The 21,321-nt window shown below is 39.3% G+C and overlaps 1 protein-coding gene across 1 annotated transcript in view; it reads left to right on the top strand.

Moving 5' to 3' along the window:
• The window catches only part of cdk6 (cyclin dependent kinase 6), a 65,521-nt gene extending 44,440 nt beyond the window's left edge, over nucleotides 1-21,081 (top strand). The window contains exons 5-8 of the mRNA XM_088929022.1: nucleotides 8,024-8,133; nucleotides 18,986-19,036; nucleotides 19,894-20,029; nucleotides 20,851-21,081. Of these exons, the coding sequence (XP_088785148.1) occupies nucleotides 8,024-8,133; nucleotides 18,986-19,036; nucleotides 19,894-20,029; nucleotides 20,851-20,997 (444 nt within the window). The 3' untranslated portion in view covers nucleotides 20,998-21,081. The remainder of the gene's footprint in view (nucleotides 1-8,023; nucleotides 8,134-18,985; nucleotides 19,037-19,893; nucleotides 20,030-20,850) is intronic.
• Nucleotides 21,082-21,321: the final 240 nt, after the last annotated feature.

The raw sequence follows: 21,321 nt of genomic DNA, 5'->3' as shown, positions 1-21,321 counted from the left end.
CAAACAGTCGTGTTGCTTTTTATGTCAGCAGTTGCTGTGCAAACACTGGAAAAACTGGATAAACTTTATTTTTCTTAAATAAATACATTTACAAATGTGATGATCTGTGCCGTTAATTTTCACAGTGCATTCTAAGAAATATAGTAACTAGATTCCAAAATTGCCATTTCTGATGTCATAAGAATGTTCTTGGAATTTGCCTTACTACCTGCATTTGTTACAGAATTGAGAGTTTATAATGTTTATGCAGTAGAATAATTTCCAGTTTCTTCTGACAACAAACCTTACTGCAGTGCGCCATTTAAATGTGATCTAGTCTATCTGCACGTCTGTTCGCCAGTGTTAAAGTGGGACTTCAAAAAGCAGGGGTGAATTTCATGCTTCATACACAACACACCCAGAGAAGGTTTTGCATGATGTGAATCTCACACTCTTTATCTTTTCATCACAGAATGCACCTCTCCTTCTATCTACTGTACCTGATGATCATAATACATAGTTAAAACATGAAAATAAGTGTTATATGCTGTATATTCTGCTCGGCATCACAAAACTGTTTATTTGACTATTGGCATTTTCTGTAACCCAGTCATGGTATTAAAGGCAAAAGCCCAGTTTACGTAAATACACACTGCACAAGGGAATGACATGAAGAGTTATCAGTGGACAGCAGTCCTGGGAATTCTCTTTGCACTGATATCTGACCTTAAGGCTATGGAGAGAATGTGAATTTAAGTGTCTCGTCACAAGAGATGTCCAAAAGTCTTTCCTCTGCTGCGAGTGAAAAATGAGTGTTTGAAAAGGCATGTGTTGGAAGCTGTCTTCTGTCCTGCCCACTCTCTTCTGATCTTTCTCTGGGATGTGTGCTCAGTGCCAGTTCTGGACACTATCCAGACAGTTGGCACTGACAGGTTGCAGGCCACTCTCTGACAAGCCACTCAAATCTAGAATCCTATCCAATGAAATGTTTCCCAACTTCAGCTTCAAGAAAAGCCTCCTGATCTAAATGTTGAGGCTTGTTTCAGTCAGTGAAAGCACAGATGTTTTCACTGAGTGTTTTAGAAATCAAATATTTGTTTCCAAAAAAGCTGGTGATTAAGGTCCCTTGGCTTCTTCAGCCAATAGGAGCTGTTATCCACAAGAAAACCCCCTGCTTCCTTTCTGAGGTCAATAATCAGTTAAACATTTCCTGGAGAGAGCCAGGTCTGCATGCTTGGCTCCCTCCTCAATGCACAGTGCTATAATAACATAGGAATTCTGGGTGTTTTTAGTACCCAGGATACCTTTCATAATGGGAGCTTGCCTGCGCGATGGAGGCAGTGAATGACTCTTCTTTTGCATCTTCACCTGTCTGTTACTGCAAGTGCTTATACAGCTGTCCAGTTCATAAACAGTGACTAATTCAACCCGAATGGCAAACTTTCCCTTTTCACACTGTGGTAATGAACAATTAAGCTTTCTGTAATTATCCTTCTGTAATTATACATCTCCTCATACTGTTCATGCGGCACTGGATGTCTTTCATTTTTTGCACCACTGCATGTATTGCTGATGTTTGGTTTATGTGTTAGGAAAACACCAGCAACATTATGAAGATTTTTCCTGTTTACACAGTTTAATTGCTTCTTCGATACTTTGTGCCTTACTCATTTGAGATGCCTGTCCTCTAAAAGGCTTCCTGTGGAAGATGGAGAGTTTTTTTTCATTTTTTCATTTTTTCATGAAAGTGTTTTTTCTCATTAAAATAAAGCCTGGGCTGACTTCACCAGCATCAGGTCTTCCTACTGGTTGGGTTATTTCACCACAGTACCTAACAGAATGGTTTCAGATTTTTGTCTTCTAAAGTATATTAAGTGTTTGTGGCCTTTCATAGTGCTTTGAATTTTTTGAGATTTGAATATCATTAACTAAATGCAGAAGAATATACTGTAAGCAGGGAACACAATACCTCTCATTTTGTATTCATCCCCAGAAATAAGGCCAGCTAATAATTGCTGCCTTTGAAATCACAGTGTTTATTTTCCAAGACCAAACTAACATAGGCAAAGCATACTGTAAGCTCCAGTTCTCAGGGCTTTAAAAATAATGTCAGGACTCCAGGATCATATTGGGTGACATCAGAACCTTTTTAAGTAAAGGGACATAAGAATTCCATTAATACAATTGGTCTTACAGTTTCTGTAGTACTACTGTATATCCTGGAGATTCTATTTTTGTAGCCCCTGGTAAATGTATGAATTGAGTAATATCTTGAGGGCTTTAAAGATAACATAAGAAACACACAGGTTTCTAATAATATTAACTTTAATTCTGTTATTGAAGTGTTTAGATTTGTCTGCTGATTTTAATATACAGTATTCTATGTTGTTTAAATTGAAGGTTTGAAGACCTCCACTGTCTTTGAACCTGAAACTACTAGCTGAATGAGTGCAAGCAAATTCTTCAATGAATGATGTGATATCTTTCTTGTGCCAATAATAGACATTATACACATTTTTCACAGGTCTTTTTCAAGAACAAACCACATGTAACATCAGACATGATCACGTGACATGCTAGACCAACACCAGTGCTGATCGTCTTTATTCAGACGAACTTCCTCTCTGTTTCCAGTTATCCAGGAAGGTTGAAATACCGAGTGTTAACTTAGCAAGTGTAATAATGAAGTTCTAAAAATAAAAATGACCACTTTTTAGACTAGATTAGCGTGAACGTTTTTCTTGAGAATCCCTACCCGGACTGGCAGTGTGACTGCGGTCTTATCTGAAATATCTTTTAGATTTTTTCTCTTTTGAATTTTAAGTTAGTGTTATTTACAGTTATGATTCAGAAAACTTCAAGTAAGTTTTATATGTACCTTCTGTACAATTACCCATCAGCTCTAGTAATATTTGCATACAGTCTTTTGATAAATATGATCAATTAGAAAATAGAGTTTCTGGAATTAACCGTGACTAATTAGATGGTTTCTAAATGAGAAACAAGTAACCATATTTTGATGTAACAAAGTGAATTTATGGACACTTCTGACAAATACATACATTAATCTGGGATTCTGTAAGGGATTCATTTTAACCCTCACACTGGCACTGTATGGGCAGTAAGCTTTAGTATAAAATGTTGATGTTTTTTGGACTTAAAATCTGTTGTCTATTTCAGTTTGATTTGTGTGTGTTGTTTAATGATATAATAGATGTTGACTGTAATTCATACAGTATGTTAACATTCTGGTAGTGTAAATGTAAAAGCAAAAGAGGCATAATAGCTAGTAAAACAATTGAAGACAAAGTTGCAGGTGGATTGTGAATTACTTTCAGTTTTATTAGGCATTTGTACCACAATGCTGTTGACCTTCTTATTTGTGGTGGTGTATTAACATCACTGTGTGACTTCATATGAAATGCAGGTCCTTGCATGTGGCTCTCAAGAAGGCAGTGACAGTATCAATACCATTCTGATAAAAAAAAATGTTTCCAGGAAAGTTGCTTGTGCTGCTAAAATATTCCCGAATGTCATCTTGTTACACGTGAAACAGCGCATTGCTGTGCACAAAAATAATATGAGTGACCCAGAGTTATAAAAAAAAAGGGTAACTATTTTAGAGGTCATCTGTAAGCCATGTTTTACTATTTTATTACATTTTATTACTGAAATACAGATTGTGAAGTGCTAGTCCATGGATAATATGTGCATTATTAATGAAGTATGCATGAAATGTGTAAGTTATTAATGAAAAAATGTAATATGTATTGGCTTATTGGTAGTATGTCATTTGGAAAAAACTAGGGCAGTCCTGGCATTTACCTCTAAGATGTAGTGGCACTGAAAAACAGGGATGCTGTGGAGGCAGGTACTGTATATTGTCTCTGTTTTCAAACAGGGCTGGGCTTTGTAACTCAGACTTTGTAACTAGTCTTATATCTCTGGCATGTATTTCCATGAGCCAATTAAAGGTATTGAGCTGGCCAACGAAAGCAAAACTTAAATGACACAGAAGGTTGATTTTCCAACAGACTTCACAATATGATGTTTCGTTTTATGAGAGAATTATCGTTGAGTCTAACAGAAAGGGACAACAAATTATTAGTAAGCAAACAAGAAAAGGTTTGCATGAGTTAGAAAAAAATGAACAGAAGTAACTCTGTTTGGTCTCTAGACACATCTTAAACCCAAATTCATGTTTGAGCTATTTCATCAGAGAGCTTCAGGAAAAGCAAGATAAGTTCCAAATTCCATCAGGCAACTACAGTACTTGGAGTCTGTCCATTTTGCTTCATAGGGTCATTGAGTTCGGTCTGGACGTTTTCCCTACAATAATAAGGTAACAATGCAGTTTTCCTGTACACAAAGTCAATTCCAGCATTAAAGCAGTTGTGACCATACTTTGGAAAAGAGATATTATTGCTTTTGTGCTTTTCTCCACATGGAGTTTTCATATCGTGTGAAATATTGTATTTAGAACGTAATACATTATGATTTTGCATTGTCTGAATGAATTTCATTTTGGTTCCCCAAGGCAGTCTGCACCAGAGCAGAAGTGACACTAACCCTTGTATTAACGTGTGTCTGGTGTGACAGTCTATTAACATTTGAATATTACTAAATCGTTTAACATATAAGCCTGGGACACGACATTCTGTTCAGTAAATGAAGGAAGGAAATAAATGAAGGAAACCAGCATGCAGACATAAATATGTTATTTTCTATAGGTCTGCACATTCATGTAGAGTGCAAATATAAAATCCAGTGCAGGCTAGGCCCTTCTGTGCATGTGGTTCTCAACCAGGGCAGAGCGCCCTCCTGTGGACATGATGTATGCTGGAGGGGCAAGAGGAGCTGAGGGGATCGAGACAGCTGTGTGCTTGAAAACGCATAACTTTAAAGAAGGTCTTGTAGCTGATGGGATTCCCCAGGAGGCGGTGCTAAGTGAGTTACAGAGGGTAGGGTGGGAGCAGTCTGCCAGGACTCTCTGGCTTCCAACAGACACGCCAATGGCTGCACACCCTCTCCTCCAATCAGTGCTGAACCTCCAGTCCAGGGCTGTGGAGCCTGTGATGTGTTAAGAGACGAGTGGCTTGAAGCTGGGCAGGTCAGAGGAGTCTGCCTTCACTTCCTCGTTCTCCCTTTTGGGTTGCTACTGTATCTCCAACCTGAGAGGCTGGCTTGTTTGCGCTTGTCCTTTCCTTTTTACCAGACTTCATGTTCTTAAGAGCCCCTCTGAGGGTTTAACCAGACACCGGGAAAAACCTTCCATCGTGTCTTTCTAGATTGTTTGGATTGATATGAGTATTTCTGGGTTTTTGCTTGAAAGCTACTCTCACGTAGAGAGAAAGGATGAAAGGGCTAAAATGGCAGTATCCTTTCGAAACAAATTGTACCGTGATAAAATGATGTGATACAGTGAAATGAAAATACTTTCTCAGTCTCAGCTGTGCATTTTTGGTTTGCGATTTATTTTCAAAAGATGATTCTGTTGCTTTTGTTATAAATCTGGCGTGTTTCCGGAAAACAGTGTTACATGCATGCATTCCACTGTTAACAAATCTCATGTAAAAGCACTTTTTTCTGAACACATCATTCATTGCATGTTTAATTTACTGACTTTTAAACTAAGCTAAGTCAGACCAAATCAGGATCAAATAACTCTGTGGTGCACGTAACACAAGGCTCTTCATTTAATCTTCAAAATTACAATAAAGGTTAAAGCACAACTGAGGGTTTACGGGAAAAAAATATTCTTAAAAGTATAAATGGTGTGGGGCAGTGTTATGAAGTGAGCCTGCCTTTGGAGTAATTTCTAACCAGTTGTGGGTTCGAGTCCCTGCTGCAGGCCCTGCTGTTGTATTACACCCCAGTTGCTCCAGTCCACCCAGCTGTGTAAGTGGGAACCAGCAGTGTTCCATGTGATGAATGAACGAACGAGTATCCCCTCCAGAGAGGAAGTTGTTTGCTCTCTCATTTGCGTCACACCACAGAAACCAGGATGAGCTCTGGCCCAGCGAGCTGGACTTTTTTTCTTCACAAAAGCTGTAGCCCCTCTGTGAAGCTCTAATAGGCTAATATTCTGGGTTGTTGCACTTTTCTGCAGCTGACCACTGCTCCCAGCTGCGTCCTGTACTTCAACTGGCTTCACTTCTGTTTTGCTGTTCTTAAAGCTCCTAGTTGTGTGGAGACATTCACAGTGTAAACAGGAGCTGATCCAATCTTCAGATTGAAAGTAGAAATAAACTGCTGTATTAAAAAACTGCCTTTCTTGGGCAGTGTGACAGGAGGAGGGAAAGCAGATCGATCTGGTCAAACTGGGACTGCAGGAAATCTCCCTGATGGTTTGCAACAGAAAATGTGTGTGTGATCTCTGCATTCCCAAAACAAGCACAGAGGCCTGCTCTGCCAGAGATGATTTCATACGTTATATAACTCAGCAGTGTTTAAAAACATTCATCTGTTGTGATTTTGCCATTCCGCTTTCAGCCTTAGTACTGTTATGAACAGTCAAGCAGTAACAGGGCAGACTATAATTATCCAGTGAGTACATTCTGCCCCTTGAGTCATTGCTCTCATTATTGGTCCCTAATGAAAAATCATCAGTTTATTACCAAGCTGACATGTTTCTCTTGGAGAGTTTGTTTTGGGGATTGAACAGTGAAGGTAAAAAAATGGAACAGACGTCTCTGATGCCACATTTAAGTTTTGAGAATAAAAAAGATCCCTGAAGCACAACAGGTCAAAGAGTAAAGCACTGAAGGACTAATAGTAAATAGGCCATGTTCCTTGCTGACAAACCACATTTTCTTCAAAAAGAAGTGAACCTTTTACATTTATTAGCTATGGATCTCTTTCACACTTTAAACAAACAATATTCTTTAGGAACTTTGTTGAGAATATCAGAAGCATCATTTTCCCACATACAGCCTCAGAGTCAACTTTTTCCCTGATTAGATTACTGTCAATGGTCAGACTTCTCTCTGTGTTAGCCAGGACACATGTCAAGTGGGTAATACATTGGTAAATAGGCTCTTGTACATCTCTGTTCATTTCTTCAGAGCCAGTTTCTTCAGTTTTGCAGATATTGGCATAACTTGTCTGTCCATTGTCCATGTCTGTGTGTACAATATGGCTATGGATTCCTCATGAAAACAAAACTAATGGCATTACAGAATCGTTGGACCTTTAGATGAGACTTTAAACCAAGGTCCTGACTTCCTTTCTAGAGATATCTCCATCCTTTCTTTAGAAAGAATTACATGACCACTTTGTAGCCTGGTCTTGTCAGATCTCAGAAGCTAAGCGAGGCTGGGCCTGATCAGAACTGGGGTGGGAAAACCAGTTTGCAGTGGTGATGGTAGATCAATAGCTGACATTCGTTCCTCCGGACCAGAATTTCCTAAAAGGCCAATGCCCTAGTATGGTGACAGGGCACACTGTGCTGTAGGAGGTGCCATTCTTCAGGTGAATGCTAAACTGAGGTGCCAACCACTTGATCACTGAATTCCCTGGCACTGCTCGTTAACTGCAGCATCCTGGCTAAATTCAGCTTTGGGCCTTCCTAATATGTTTCCGTTAATTCAAACAGCAAAACATTTCCCCCTCCTCCACCTGATCTACTGTGCCAGGCGGGCTGCACTTCAGTGGTGGATGGATATGGATCTGCTGTGCGTGAAGCTGCGGAATCCTTTAAGATGAAAAACGCTCTACAAATGCAAGGAATTATTGTTCGTCATCTGGAAAGCATGGATTCATGTTTGGCAGTTTCCATTGTGTTCCTTCAGTCAGTCAGTCAGCTTCAGGCCCCCTCCTTCATATTTGATGTGATTTCATAATGTTGCACCAAAAACACAGTCCTAATTCCATCCATTGGCCCGGACATTACATCATGTATGATGCCCTGTTTTCATGAGACACTCAAAACAGTGATAACTGCAGAGATGCTACATGTACTGTATAAATAAAAATGTTAATTATTCCCTGTCACCGGCTGTCTGGTGCCTTTTCCCAGTTGTACTGAGTCTTTCTGTTTTTACAGGTGGTCACATTATGGTACCGAGCCCCAGAGGTGTTACTTCAGTCCAGTTATGCAACACCAGTAGACCTCTGGAGTGTTGGTTGCATATTTGCTGAAATGTTTCGAAGAAGGTAAGATTTCATCCTGTCATGTGTCATGCTTTGCAGTTTTCTTCTGAAGTCCATGTTCACCTGCAGGTTATCTGGCAGATTTTGTTAGTTGCCCAGGTTCCATTTATTTGTCAATTATAAGCGTCTAATTTGAGAAATGATTTGTAACACAGTTAGCACTTCCTAAAGTCTCTTTTATGCCCACAACAATTGAGGTGAGTTGATGCAAAAATTCAACCTTCAGCTTTCTCTATGAGCAAGGCGATCAAGGCCTACATTCCCTGATGTCCACCTAATATCTGTATTGGATAATGTCGCCACTTAAAGGGTTAAAATGTGGAGCTGTTTTTGAGTCTTGATTGGCAGTTAAGGATTGAAATGTGATCATATGTGCATGTTCTTCAATGATGACATAGAAATGGTTTTGGCTGGGTTCCCTTTGCCTGGAAAACAGCACGTGCTTTGTGAGTCTGAATGTGAAGTACTAATTCACTGTATTTTACATGGTACTTTTGCGTTTAATATTGTTCATTTAGCTCATGTACTATATACTGTGTGGAGGGTCATTTAAGAGGAGTATACAGTATATAGACTACTTTTTTCCCTCAGCTTTTAGTTCTGTACTGTTTGTTTTTCCTCAAGCTCAAATGCAGTAATGCTGTTTCTTTTTTAGAAAGTCTGGAACTTTGCACAGAAATAACTGTGACTAACTGTGCAGTAAATTTTTCAGCAAGACATTTTTACTTTGAACAGTAAATTGTTCAGACTGAGTTAGTGTATTCACCTTTTCTGAAAACACCTAATTTAAAATGCAAATATGAAGAGCGTTTGTTTGTACTGTGCTTTTCTTCTGGCACCTGGCAGATCATCTGAACTTCCCAGTTTTCTGACAGTTGAGTTATCTAACCGTTAATAAAAGTCAGTTACCTGTGGTTGAGCTTTGTTAAAATTCAGCTTCTGACTTTTTTTTCCTGTGGTTTTATCTTTTGTGTAAGCAGAACCAGTCACAAAAAAAACTTACTTAAACCTGAAGGCAATTGCAGACTAATAAAAAGAGTATTATCTACCTTTGAAGTACCAACATTTCCTAAAGCAATCTAGAGAGGGAAAAAAAGGGGAAAAGAGAATCTGTTTTTGTTTGTTGCATTTTATGTTTGGCAGTTTCTAGTTTCTCGTCTGTTTGGTTCAGGTTGGGGAATTTAGCTGAAAATGAGATGAGATACACTGGCTCGGGCTCGTCAGTAGATGAACATTAATTTATTAAAGGAGATTCATGCCAAGTGGGGGAGCTGCCTGTAATGTCTGTTTCCTTCCCCTGATAAGCCACATGTCACTCTCTGTAACGGTCGGTTGGGCTTGGCCTGGCACCCAGTGAGATGAGGCTTTCAGAATGGCCCAACCCAGTTTCATATAACACTGGCAGTAAATCAGAAAGCGCAGTGCTTCAGCTTAACACCTCCTGACATAAAGCCTTCACTGGCATTTAACATTTCGTGCACCACAGTGTTTTAGATATGATCTGATCTAGCACATGTGTAAACATACAGTATTGTAATTTTCTATAAAATCATTGTTTTTTATCAGTTTTCTTAACCCTCTGAACTTCTAAACTCACAGTAATAACAATTGCTACCCCATTGCATGCTGGAGAGGAACCACTGCCCGTTTTCCATCAGCGACCCCACAACACAGCAGATCAGAAGGAAGAATTTACCTTACTTACAGCAATCGAATTAAAGGAGAAACTAGGTAGGTAGATATGCAGTCCAGACTGAGCACACCTGACATGGAATGGAGGACACCAACTTGCTATGGGATCATTATTATTCAGGACCAAGTCATTAGGATCTCAAAGTGCACATGCCCCAGCACCGTTGGTGTGGATTCTGAATTACAGTCTGAAGAATGTAGAGGACTTTCCTCCTCCTGGGACTTAACGTTCACAGAAGGCCGATATTAACAAAGAAATCCAGCAGTGTCTGAATTCTGCAAGCAGTGGCTTCTTAAGGAAGGAGGTGTTTGAGGATGGTGACATCAAAACTGAAACCAAACTGATAATCTATCATAATCCCTATATTGTTGTATGGGGCTGAAACCTGAAGAATACACAGGGGACACTGAAAAGGACCGGAGTCATGTCAGCAATGATGTCTGGAAAAGTTTACATATCAAGTGGGAGGACAGAAGCATCAGCATTAATGTTCTCTGTGAAGCAGGCTGATGATACGATCAACCATTATCTCCAGGTTCCAGGCACTAGTTAATGCAGAGTGGATGCCTATGCTCCCAGAGGAGGCCAGAAGAAGAGTTTTAAACGTGTGGTAAAAGCAAACAAGATGAAATGCTACATGGCTGTCTCCTATGGAAGATTATCACCCTCGACTGAGCCGAATGGAGCAGAAATATCTGGGGAGAAGCTCAACACTCGAAGATGTCAGAACACGGATGCAGAGTGAGAGTGTGAGCAGAGCTCACCATGACCCTCCTGTGCAGTGGAAGATCTGATATGTTGTCAGAGGTCACTCACCAGAGTGTGTGCAGATCCTGAGATCGGCCTTCTCAGTCTCTTTGGTGTTCATTCAACATGATCACCCCCATGAGGGATAGTTAGTGAAGGTATGACAGGACAGGACTTTTCCCCTCTTCTGTGGTCAAATATATAGTCTTTGTCTTTACATTTTTACTTCACTCCATCTGATTTGTAATGGAATAAGAAACTGACTGCCAATGTAAATTTTGAGAGGACTTTAATAACACACTGTTAATGGTACAAGGATTTTAGGTTTCCTTGCCAGCAAACACTTAGGATGCCAGCTTTAATCCTGGAGGTATCTGGGGTTGGTATGAAATGGTTGTGGTTTCAAGAGAAAGCAAAATATGGGTTTATTTAAAAAAAAACGTTAATTTTACAAAACATAAGTACAGTAACTTAAACCCTAAAGTGGGCAACCTGGAAATGGTTTTGGTTAGTTTGGAATGCTTAAGTTTGCTTTTATACTGAATGTCTGGATGTAAACTGAGTTGTCTCAAGAATGAAAAAAAAATCTGTCCAGGCACTGGAATTTTAAAGCTGCAAATGTGATTTACATCCCAATTCGGATCGAACTAAAGAGAGGCTCCCATGTTTTTACTTTCTTATTCCTGGGACATTTCTCTGTGTTACTGTGTATTACTCTTTTTAGATGGGTTTCATTTTACAAGTGTGTATCACACCTTAAAACACCCAATAAAGATCCTTAAATGGCATTAATTTTTACCGGACCTCAGCAGGTCTCCATACTGTATTCATTAATTCTAGAAGAGTGCTATGATCTGGGTGACTGTTAGAACAAAGTGAAAGGTTTTTCTTTTAGATTTTATCAAAGTAACACCTTCCTTTCTGTATGTCCTTAAAAACTTGAATTAAAACTTAAATTCTTAGTTCTTATTGTAACTTCCCTCTGTAATGTGTTATAGTGTAAATGCATGTTCTGCTGATTCTACTGTAATCATTTCATCACTGCTTACTACAAATACTACAAACGCAGCAGTTTTGCTGAGTCTTAATAGAACCGATACATACATTAGCTACTAGTCAGTGAGTTGAATCTCACCAAAATATTTTCAGATCCAGATGTGTTTTAAATCATAAGAAAAATTTTATTCGATTAAATTAGAAGATTGGTGTTGAAAAAAATAATAAGCTCTTGTTTCTTGTGAGGACGAGAAACTGATTGTGCATAGAAGTCTATATTGTATTGTGCCGTGTGTGAATTTGAATGTGCTCATTTTTAACAGGTGACTACCTTTATTTGGTTGAAGGGGATCTTTGTCAATCTGCCAGTTGCTGTGCTTGGGAAAATCGTTTTTTTATCTTTCAGGCGGAGGATATAATTAAAGCTTTGAGCCCTGTGAATACAGTAGGAAGAAGGCGACAGGTATTACTTTGATACTATTAGCTGGAAAGGCCTGTAATGCACAGAATCTGGCTGTTTCCCAAGACCTCCTGAAAGCAGGCGGAGAAGCCCTTTGATCCCAACAACATGCATTTATTTTTTTTTCCTGCAGGTGATTAAGATAACATTTTTAAAGGCCACCTGTTACAGATTAAGTGCTTTTTAGGCACAACTTTCAGACCTCTAGTCTTGACAGGCTTCACCTGCTGTATGTTTAATTCTTTATGGAAGTCTGGTTTATAATATTCTCTTTTTAAAATATTTTTGATTAAAAACTCTTCTCTAAAAGGCTGGCTCCAGAGATGACCTGTACTAGGTTTCCAGTGAGTGTTGCCAATAAGACTTGTAATTCTGCTGCGTCTTCAACACTGCTGCTTGTGAGCAGGTCCTCAACCGCCATGCTTCTCTCTTAGATAACAGAAAGAAAGGAAGAGCAATGATGTCCCAAACGAGCCGGACTAGCATTGCTGAGGCCCATACCAGAGCCCAAAAGTACACTGAGCATACTCTCATGCAACTTGCAGGAGTTACTCCCAGGAAAAATGCATCTCATCTTTTTTCCCAGTAAAATTGTGAACCAGTGGCATTGCTCACTGCTATCCTGCAATGTAAATGGAAGTTAAATGCATTGTAATTATAAAACTCACTTTACATTATTAAGAAGTAATGTTTATTTTGCAAGCAGCTATATCACCCTGCAACTCACAACTGGAAGCCCAGTGAAGCTCAGCAGGTGTCAGCCTGGCCACTACCTGGATGAGAGACCTCATGGGAAAGCTAAGGTTGCTGCTGGAAGAGGTGTTAGTGAGACCGGGTGGTCAACCGGCGGTCTGTGTAGGTCCTAAAGACAGGGACAGTAAATACGTGCCGTCCTTTGGATGAGATGTAAAACCGAGGTCCTGACTCTCTGTGGTTATTAAAAATCCAAGGGAGTTTCTTCAAAAAGAGTAGGGGTGTTACCCCAGCATCCTGGCCAAATTTCCCCCTGACCTTTACCAATCATGCCCTCCTAATAATCCCCGTCTATGAACTGGCTTTGATTGCCATCACATCATCCAGATGGGGCTACACATCGGTGGTGGTGGAGAGGAGTCCCTGTTACCTCTAAAGCACTTTGAGTGGAGTGTCCAGAAAAGCGCTATATAAGTGTAAGGAATTTTTTTATTATTATAATAATTTTTAACCTTGGCTCTAAGAGCAAACTAGAGTGAATGAGGCCATTGCAAATTTTATCCATATGATTCAACATGGGTAAGTACAGCAGATTTGAAGGTAGATCAATATGGCATATTCAGCTGTACTTCCTTGGAACTCAGTGGGCTCATGTAAAACTGAATTCTGGGAGGAAAAGCGGAATTATGGGATCTGTCCTTCTTTATACTACATTACACTTTATTCAGTATCCTTGGTTGGTATTGCTGTTTCTCAGACAGAGACCATGGGGGCTGAAGGAGTGGTCACACCCCCTCCCCATGTTTCATGCAGCGAGAAAAGGCGATGGTGAAATATTTCCCTGCAGGGTATATTTCAGAACAGTGATGAAGCTGAAATGGAGATAGTACGATAATCAAGATTCACAAGAGGGAGCGTCATCCTTGTAGCTTTTAGTCACTGCATCCGATTAATAAGCGGAAGGAATTTTAACCATTTTTCCCCAGCTACCATTATGAGATGGAGCTGAGTCACCTTTCAGAAAAAAACAAATACCTTCAAACTCATTTAGCTGTGCTGTACAGCGGTGGCTCTAGAACCATTCTGAAGGTTGCTTGAAGATTTTCTGCAATAAATATTAATATTATATTATTATTAATAATAGATGAATTATATTTCTATATTTCTAGTTAAATAATACTATTTAATACTATTATTTTAATAACAAAAAGCATTACAAACGGTAACATTTCTTACGTCCCTGATAGATAAATGTCTTTTCCTTTTGCTGTGGTTGGTGCTCTAGTAGTGTCACTCTTGATGTCTTTCTCTGTCAGCTGAATTTCTGCAGGCTTGAAATGGGACTGACATGGCACTGGTCTGTTTATTACATTAATCTTAAGTGGATTTCTTAGTTGTCTTCTTAATGTGAATGTTTTGTTGTGTGTGGAGCATGAAGTTAATCATACTGGAGTTCTTCATCTTCTGAATGTTAGTGTTCTGAGAAAGTGGTGTGGACTGACAATACTGTTCTCTTGGCCGAGGGACATCACATGCTTACAGGAGCTAAATATAAAAAAGTTTCCTCTGATTATGGCTAATATTGCATGGAAAGCAGTATAGGGTGTATTAATGCAGCTGCTGTGGTGTCTTATCTGGCAAAGCCTTAGAAACTGAGTGGGCATCCACTGTTCTTTTCCAACCAGGATCCTGCATATTCAGATAATCCTAAAGGCACCTAAAGAAACAGCCTTTTTCAAACTGAAAAAAAATCACTGAAACACCATGTATAACAGAGATTTCAGCCTTCATTTTTATCTCCACAACCTTGGATGATTTTTTTTTACATGGAAGGTTCTTGTGCTGTTGGAAAGCATGTTTGTTTTGTACACATGCACAGACTTGATAATCCTATGACCTGGAACAAAGAAATCATCCCCAATGAGCCATCAGCCTTGTCATTTCACTTCAGTAGCCTACAGTGAGCTGAAGATATGCTTGAGCTTAATCATGCTGTTCTGAGAATCCCTTAATCTGCTTAGTACACTGCTAATTCATCCTTGGTATCTTCCGAAGATTGTACAGGGTAGATCTGTAATTTGTGTACATGGTAGGCCAACAAGAACACAAATTCCTTTCTTGTAGAGCTACATTTTATGGTTATACTGGTGTTATGCCTTCCTGTTGCTGGAAATTTAGCATTTTCTTCATGTGCTTTTTCAACATTCACCCTACTGACTGCTTTTTAAATGTATCCCAATGTAATATTCTTACAGAACATTGCTCCTATTATATAATATGAACAAGAGTAGCAGTAAAAGTAAGAAAACTTCATTTTGTAACCATTATAAATCTACAGTATGGTATACCACTGTAAACTGAGGCATTGTGAAAAGATTTTTTTGGTTCTAGGTCACGAACTGCAAAGAATGGCTCTGCAATTACAGGCAAAGCAAACTGCATAAGCGTATGTGTTGTAAACTGGTTAATTGTACCCCAGTGCATGGTGAATTATTTTCAGGTAATTGAGGTCGTTCAAAGAAAAATAAAATCTTCCATAGTTTTGTGCGGACCAAAAGAGCATACCAACAGAAATTTGGAAGTAACCCTTAATTCAGAGATTCTGAGTAGTACTGCGGACTGGGACACGCATCTTAATTTCTTCCCCCCTACATAAATTCAGTGCATCATTCGTTTCTAATACCGCATTACGTGTTTTTAAATATTTTGAAAGATGTCCACACGAACTAAATCGGAAATTTAAAAAAAAATGATGGTATGTGTTCCTTTAAAGGTCAGTGTGGAAAGAGCAGTGCAATCATTGTATTTGGCTTGAACAATACTCAGCTCTATTTACTTTCTCACAGCTTTCTGGCATTTCCAGCTCATGCTCACACATTTATATTATTCCAGAACGATAACCCTTGCAAGGGATCACCCCACCCCACTCTGGGGGCTCTGCTGTTGGTATGCAGGATATAAACTTCGCCACTAACAAAGCATGACTCTCAGTTTGCACATTGAAGTCCAAGTCACATTTAGCAAGCTGGCTGATTCATTTTAAGGCTTCATTGTATTGGGAAGTGCAGAATACAGTGCAAGGTCACATTGTACTGTACATGTGCACTTCCAAAAGAATGTAAACCTTGTTTGAGTCTATTAATTAAGTCCAAGGGAGTAACTCTGGGAAAATTCCTCTTGAAGAATTTTAGACATCATACTTGTTTTGGCATGATAGGGCCTGAGGTGATTTTAGAAAAGAACTGGTTTGGCTAAAGCTTTAGATCAGAATCTGCTGTCTTAGCCTTAAAGTGGTTTTGTGCCTGTTACATCTCAGTCAGGGAATCTTAAAAGGAATACAAGAGAAATTCCAATTAACACTGAACAAATTACAGTAATAATGCATCGAATAAAAATGAATGAAATGATTTCTAAGAAGCCATTATGTGCTTTGAGCAGAGAGGTAGCATTTCTTAATTGAGAGTGCTGTATTCAGACTTACTAGAAGACTCATACCAGGGGCAGCACATTTAAGCAGGACTCCATCCTATTGAATGATGTATATCTAATTGAATTAATACTGGGATGGAGCAGTATCACAGTAACTGTGTTTTTAATGCTCCATTCCCTGTAAAGCTAATATATAGGCAAAACCTAAAGAGAATTTTGGGAATGATTGACAGTTTTTTTGCAAAACAAGTTGTAGACAAACACCAAGCAACTTACCTTTGTTCTGCTAGGTGCACATATACAGTACTATGTGTTTAAATACTTGGATGTTTAGGAAAATTATGTAGGTGATTTTGTGTATTTAACTACTCTATATTTGTTACATGTGTTAAAAATGTATTATTTTCAGCTTCTGCCAAAGAAAAGTACATTTTATTTCTTAGTCCTGTATCTAATGCTAATGGTGTTAGAGAGTAGGACATTTTGTTTTTTCTGCACATTGCATGGTCCGAGAAAATTAAATCAGAATGGAAACTTGTATATCGATTTAGAAGCGTATGATAAAAGCTGTGTAAAACCAGTGTATCATCAGGGTCCAAGGTATGGTTTCCCTTTCTGTCCTATGTAATTGCAAACTGTGTTGCTGTGTATAGTCTGGATCCTCCTCTGTTTTTGTCTGCCTACATATCAGTGGAAACAATACAAACTTTCTGCTGCAGTTCTGAATTGACATTTCCTGGACGGCTCCCAAATTGTTTGGCTGAGCAGCCCCACGACAAATATCAGAACTAACGAAAAAAATGATGTCCCGAAAGTGGAAGGCCTGGAAACAAGCTGAAACAGAAAAATGAAAGTGATTTTTTTTTTTTGCATTTGATGATTTAAAAAAAAACACAGCGAGAACTTGTTTTGAAACTTGACTGCTGATGAACATTTGGAAATATATTCTTTAGAGACTTTAGCAGCTGTCCAAACCCACAGGAGCCACCAGGACTCAGGCTCTTGGACTTTAACATTTGGTGCTGCATATTTGTTAAAAGGCTTTCAATTCTCCAAGTCAGCCAGAAACTAAACAGTTTACAGTAGTGCAGAAATTATTACGTAAGTATGTAGATTGCTTGGTTAGACTGGTCTACATTGAGTACAGTCATTTTTAACCACATACATTTTACAGACGTTGTAGGTCTGTTAAAGTGACATGTGATGAATATTCTTGAAGAATAACATCAGTTTTCCTGATGTTTCGAATTAATTATACAGTGCAGACGCAGTTTGCTCCAGTGTCTTGTCCAGTTACAGAATGACACTTTTCTTTGAGGTCATATGCTACTGCATCCGCTGATGTGGGGACAGCACAAAATACAGAATCTGTGAAGAACATTTCATAGGTACTTTAAAGACTGAATGAAGATGCTGTCCTGTTTGATTCTATAAGCTTTATAACTCGGTACTTCTTTTGGAGAGGACAATAAAACTAACTACCTGTGAGCAAGACCACCTGTTGCAGTAGTGTCTGGGCAAGGAGTGAATAGGGACACTATAAAGGCTGACATTATTGAAGTACTTTGCTGCTTCTCATGCTAAAAGATGATAATTCCACAACCTTTATCCAATGCATATGCCCATGTGAGGCAAGTCATGAACTGATTTCTTGAAAAGCATTAGTGAATTACAGGAAAATCAGCAATATATTTTTGGTAGTTAAACTAAAAGTTAAATAGTATGACTACATCTTTTTCTTCTACCCATCTATTTTTAAAGTTTTTAAAAGTTGTCGCATGTGGAGTTATGCCTTGCTTTAACTTTGTTCTTATCTTTGAGTGTGTTTGTTTCTGTTGGACCATTTTAATATGATCTTTTTTTTCAATCTGCTCTGTTATAGCGCTTAGTGTGAACAATTTGTAGTACACAAGCTTTTCAGTTTAACCTAAATCCCCTCTTTATTACTGACGTCAAGGTCTGGTCTCTCTTGAGATATTTTTGCATCCAGGATGTTTGATTGTTTTGTGCTTCTCCAGAGAGATGCAATGCTAAATGTTGCAGTTATGAAACCCAGGTACTGTATGAAATGAACCAAAGAATTGTCATCTCAAACAGTAATATTTCATTATTAGAGGTACTTCAGTACTCTTAGACATGGGCTTTTTCATCCATTAGATTTCAGCACCCAAGCAGACTATGCATTCACATTTGTTGGCCAGAAAGCAAATAATATATTCCAAAGCACTTTTAACTGCAGAAGGAGATGCGATGTGTTTCCTGGTGTGAAGAATCAAATATGTGAATAATACAAACAAAACATTGGAGGAACACTGTTCCCAGAGTTAGTTGGTGCATAACTCTAAACTTGAGCACCACAAGGTTGGTCACAATATCAGCACTTATTTCCCCATGCAACACGGATGATGCCCACAATAGTCCATCCGCACTTCTCAGCTTCTTTGTTTGAAGTCCAAGTTCTGAAATACAAGTGCTCTAAAGCTCTGGAATGTCACCTGGTTACTGGTTGAATGTAGTTTTGTGTGATGTTTCTGTATTTAATTGGGTATTTTATATTTGCAAGCCACTATCAGGGTATTTATTAGTTTGATTATTAGTAATGATGTAATATCCAATGTTATTATATATATAATATAGACAGTGTATTTATTACATAGTATTGGTAAGGTCATTATGTTTGGTTTGTAATAAATTGAAAACATAATTATACAGAAGTATTCTTCATATAACCAACGTGTGTAGACGTAAGGTATAGTGTATTTTATGGTGCAAAAGTACAGGATAATAATTTGAGTTTAAATTAAAAAATGCACTTAATGTCATTTGTTTTTTTCCAGACCTCTTTTCCGGGGAAATTCTGATGTTGACCAGTTAGGGAAGATTTTTGAGTAAGTACCTTTAAGTATAGAACCTTTAAGTGCAGCGAATCGTCTGGCTAAAACAAATACTGTATCTAACCCCCACAAAAGCAGACCTCCAAAGATAACTTGGAATTGTGAAGGTGCTGGTTTAGAGCACTGCTGGAGTCCCTCAGTCCAGACATGACTGGCTCAAGTCTGGGCTATGTCATTCCCCAGTCTGCGGTGCACTGGCTGAGTAAGCTGTTCTGGGAGGGCCTGAAGTTACCCTGAGTTTCCCACTAGCGTGACAGGTGCTTGAGAGCTTGGAGTGCTGTTCTTAATGCACCCTCTACTGCAGGCACTGTGAGACTCAAGTCTCAAGGCGTGAAAAAATGGCAGATGACTCTGGCACATTTAGGCTTCTGGAGCGAAGTGTGCAGAGCCTTTTCTAGCATTAGTCAGAAGAGCCTCTTGACAAAAGGGCATCTCCAGATGGGTGGCATGAAACGAAAATAGTTGTCAATTCCACATTTTGAAAAAAAAGGCGGTCTGGTCTACCTTGTCAATGCCATGTCTGCGGTTACACAATGTAGGCGCTGCAGTGAAAAAGGAACGTAACCTTTCAGTGGTATTAATTCAGATTTTACTGGGCAATAATGATATTATCAGATTTCATTGCATAATTTTGTTGTGCTTGAAATTCCGTCAGGAAAGATAAAACTGAGATCTAAAAAATAAAAACTATTATTTTTAGTTTTAGAATCTGCCTCTCGGTTTCTTTGAGCATTTCTCGAGATGAGATCTGAGCCCTTGTTTCGCCTCAGCTTGAGAGTAGGAGTGGCGATGCTCTGGCGAGATTGCAGGGACAGATACGCCTCTATTGATGCTGTGTGGTCTCTGTGCAGTGTCACTGGGGTTCCCAGTGAGGAGGACTGGCCCAGTGAAGTGGCCCTGCCGAGAACTGCCTTCCCCCAGAGGCCAGCGCAGCCCATTGGGGATTTTGTCCCAGACATCGACGAGCTGGGGAAATCCCTGTTGCTCGTAAGTGTGCCGTTTCTTTTCTTCTCTGCCTTCCTTTTTTTGGTTAAAGGTGGCTTCTTCTTTGCGTTTTTTATTGATTTCTGTTGAGTGCTGGAATTACTAAGAGAAATTTCTGCAGGCCCTTTATGAGGATTTAGTGCTGTCTTAATAAGATTGCTGATCCTTGCTGTAGAGAAAGCAGGAGATCTGTCCAATATACTACGCAGAAAGGACACATTCAGAAGGTTAACGGGCATGTGGACACATTCGTGGGCATATGGATCTGAAAACAGATCAGAAGTTACAAAAATAAAACGGTGAGCTTCTGCATTCAATTCTGCAGTTACCAAAGCAATGCAAATCAAGGCACAGGAAATGAAATGATGAACCTGAAAAAGCAAACAATTAGATTCACTGTACATACCTTCAACAGATCCAGAAAGACAGCACTTCTGTCAGAAGACATTTTAAAGTTCGCTTTTGGTCATCTTTTTTCAAATTAGACCCACTTTCGAAGTTTATAAAATTGGCCCTTTTACCATGTGAAGGGGGGTTAATTATCATAACTAATTATACCCCACACAGTACAAAGTTGCACCGATGTCATTAATGTGCATTATATGCATGTCCCATGCTTTTTAGCTCACTTAGCACCTGTGCTTCCAAAAGACTCACTTAAAAGCCAACGTAGGGGTAGTTGGAGACAACGAAATAAGGCATAAAAAAATTGCTGAGCACTCAGTGTAGTCAGAAGAGACCGATATGAACACAACTGCATAAGTTAAATTATTAAATGCATTTAACCTTCCCCTCCCCCTCATCTTTTTTTTTTTTCCGAACAGCAATTTCTGACATTCAGTCCTTCCAAAAGGACATCGGCCTACGCTGCTTTGTCACATCCATACTTTCAGGACCTGGAGAGCAGCAGTAAGAGTGTGCACTCCCAGACACCCTCCAGCCAGTCTTCCTCGGAGGAGAGAGCAGCCTGAGCGCGCTGTGGACACGCGCTGACTCCAGGCCTCAAGGAGGAGGTCCTGGCTTTCCGGAGGTCGTCGTTTCCAAGGCCGACTGCCCCCCCCCCCCCCTCCTCCTGGTCAGCATATTACCGGTATTGCCGATGTATTTAGAAGAAAAAAGAACACAATTCCTCCGTAAGACCTTATGCTGCTTTGAGAGTAACGTTCAAGAGAGAAACGAGTGTCTTGTTTTTTTGTTATTGTTGTTTTTTTTAACTGTCGTTCAAACAATGCAAGGACCCTAGCGGATCGGGTTGTGCCTGGGAAAACTCTGGAGATCCAGACACTGCGTCCTTC

This window comes from Atractosteus spatula, chromosome 12 (genome assembly GCF_055471065.1).
Source record: "Atractosteus spatula isolate fAtrSpa1 chromosome 12, fAtrSpa1.hap1, whole genome shotgun sequence".
Classification (NCBI taxonomy): domain Eukaryota; kingdom Metazoa; phylum Chordata; class Actinopteri; order Semionotiformes; family Lepisosteidae; genus Atractosteus; species Atractosteus spatula.
Note: the sequence above shows the minus strand (reverse complement) of the source record. Positions and strands in the feature narration are given on the sequence as shown.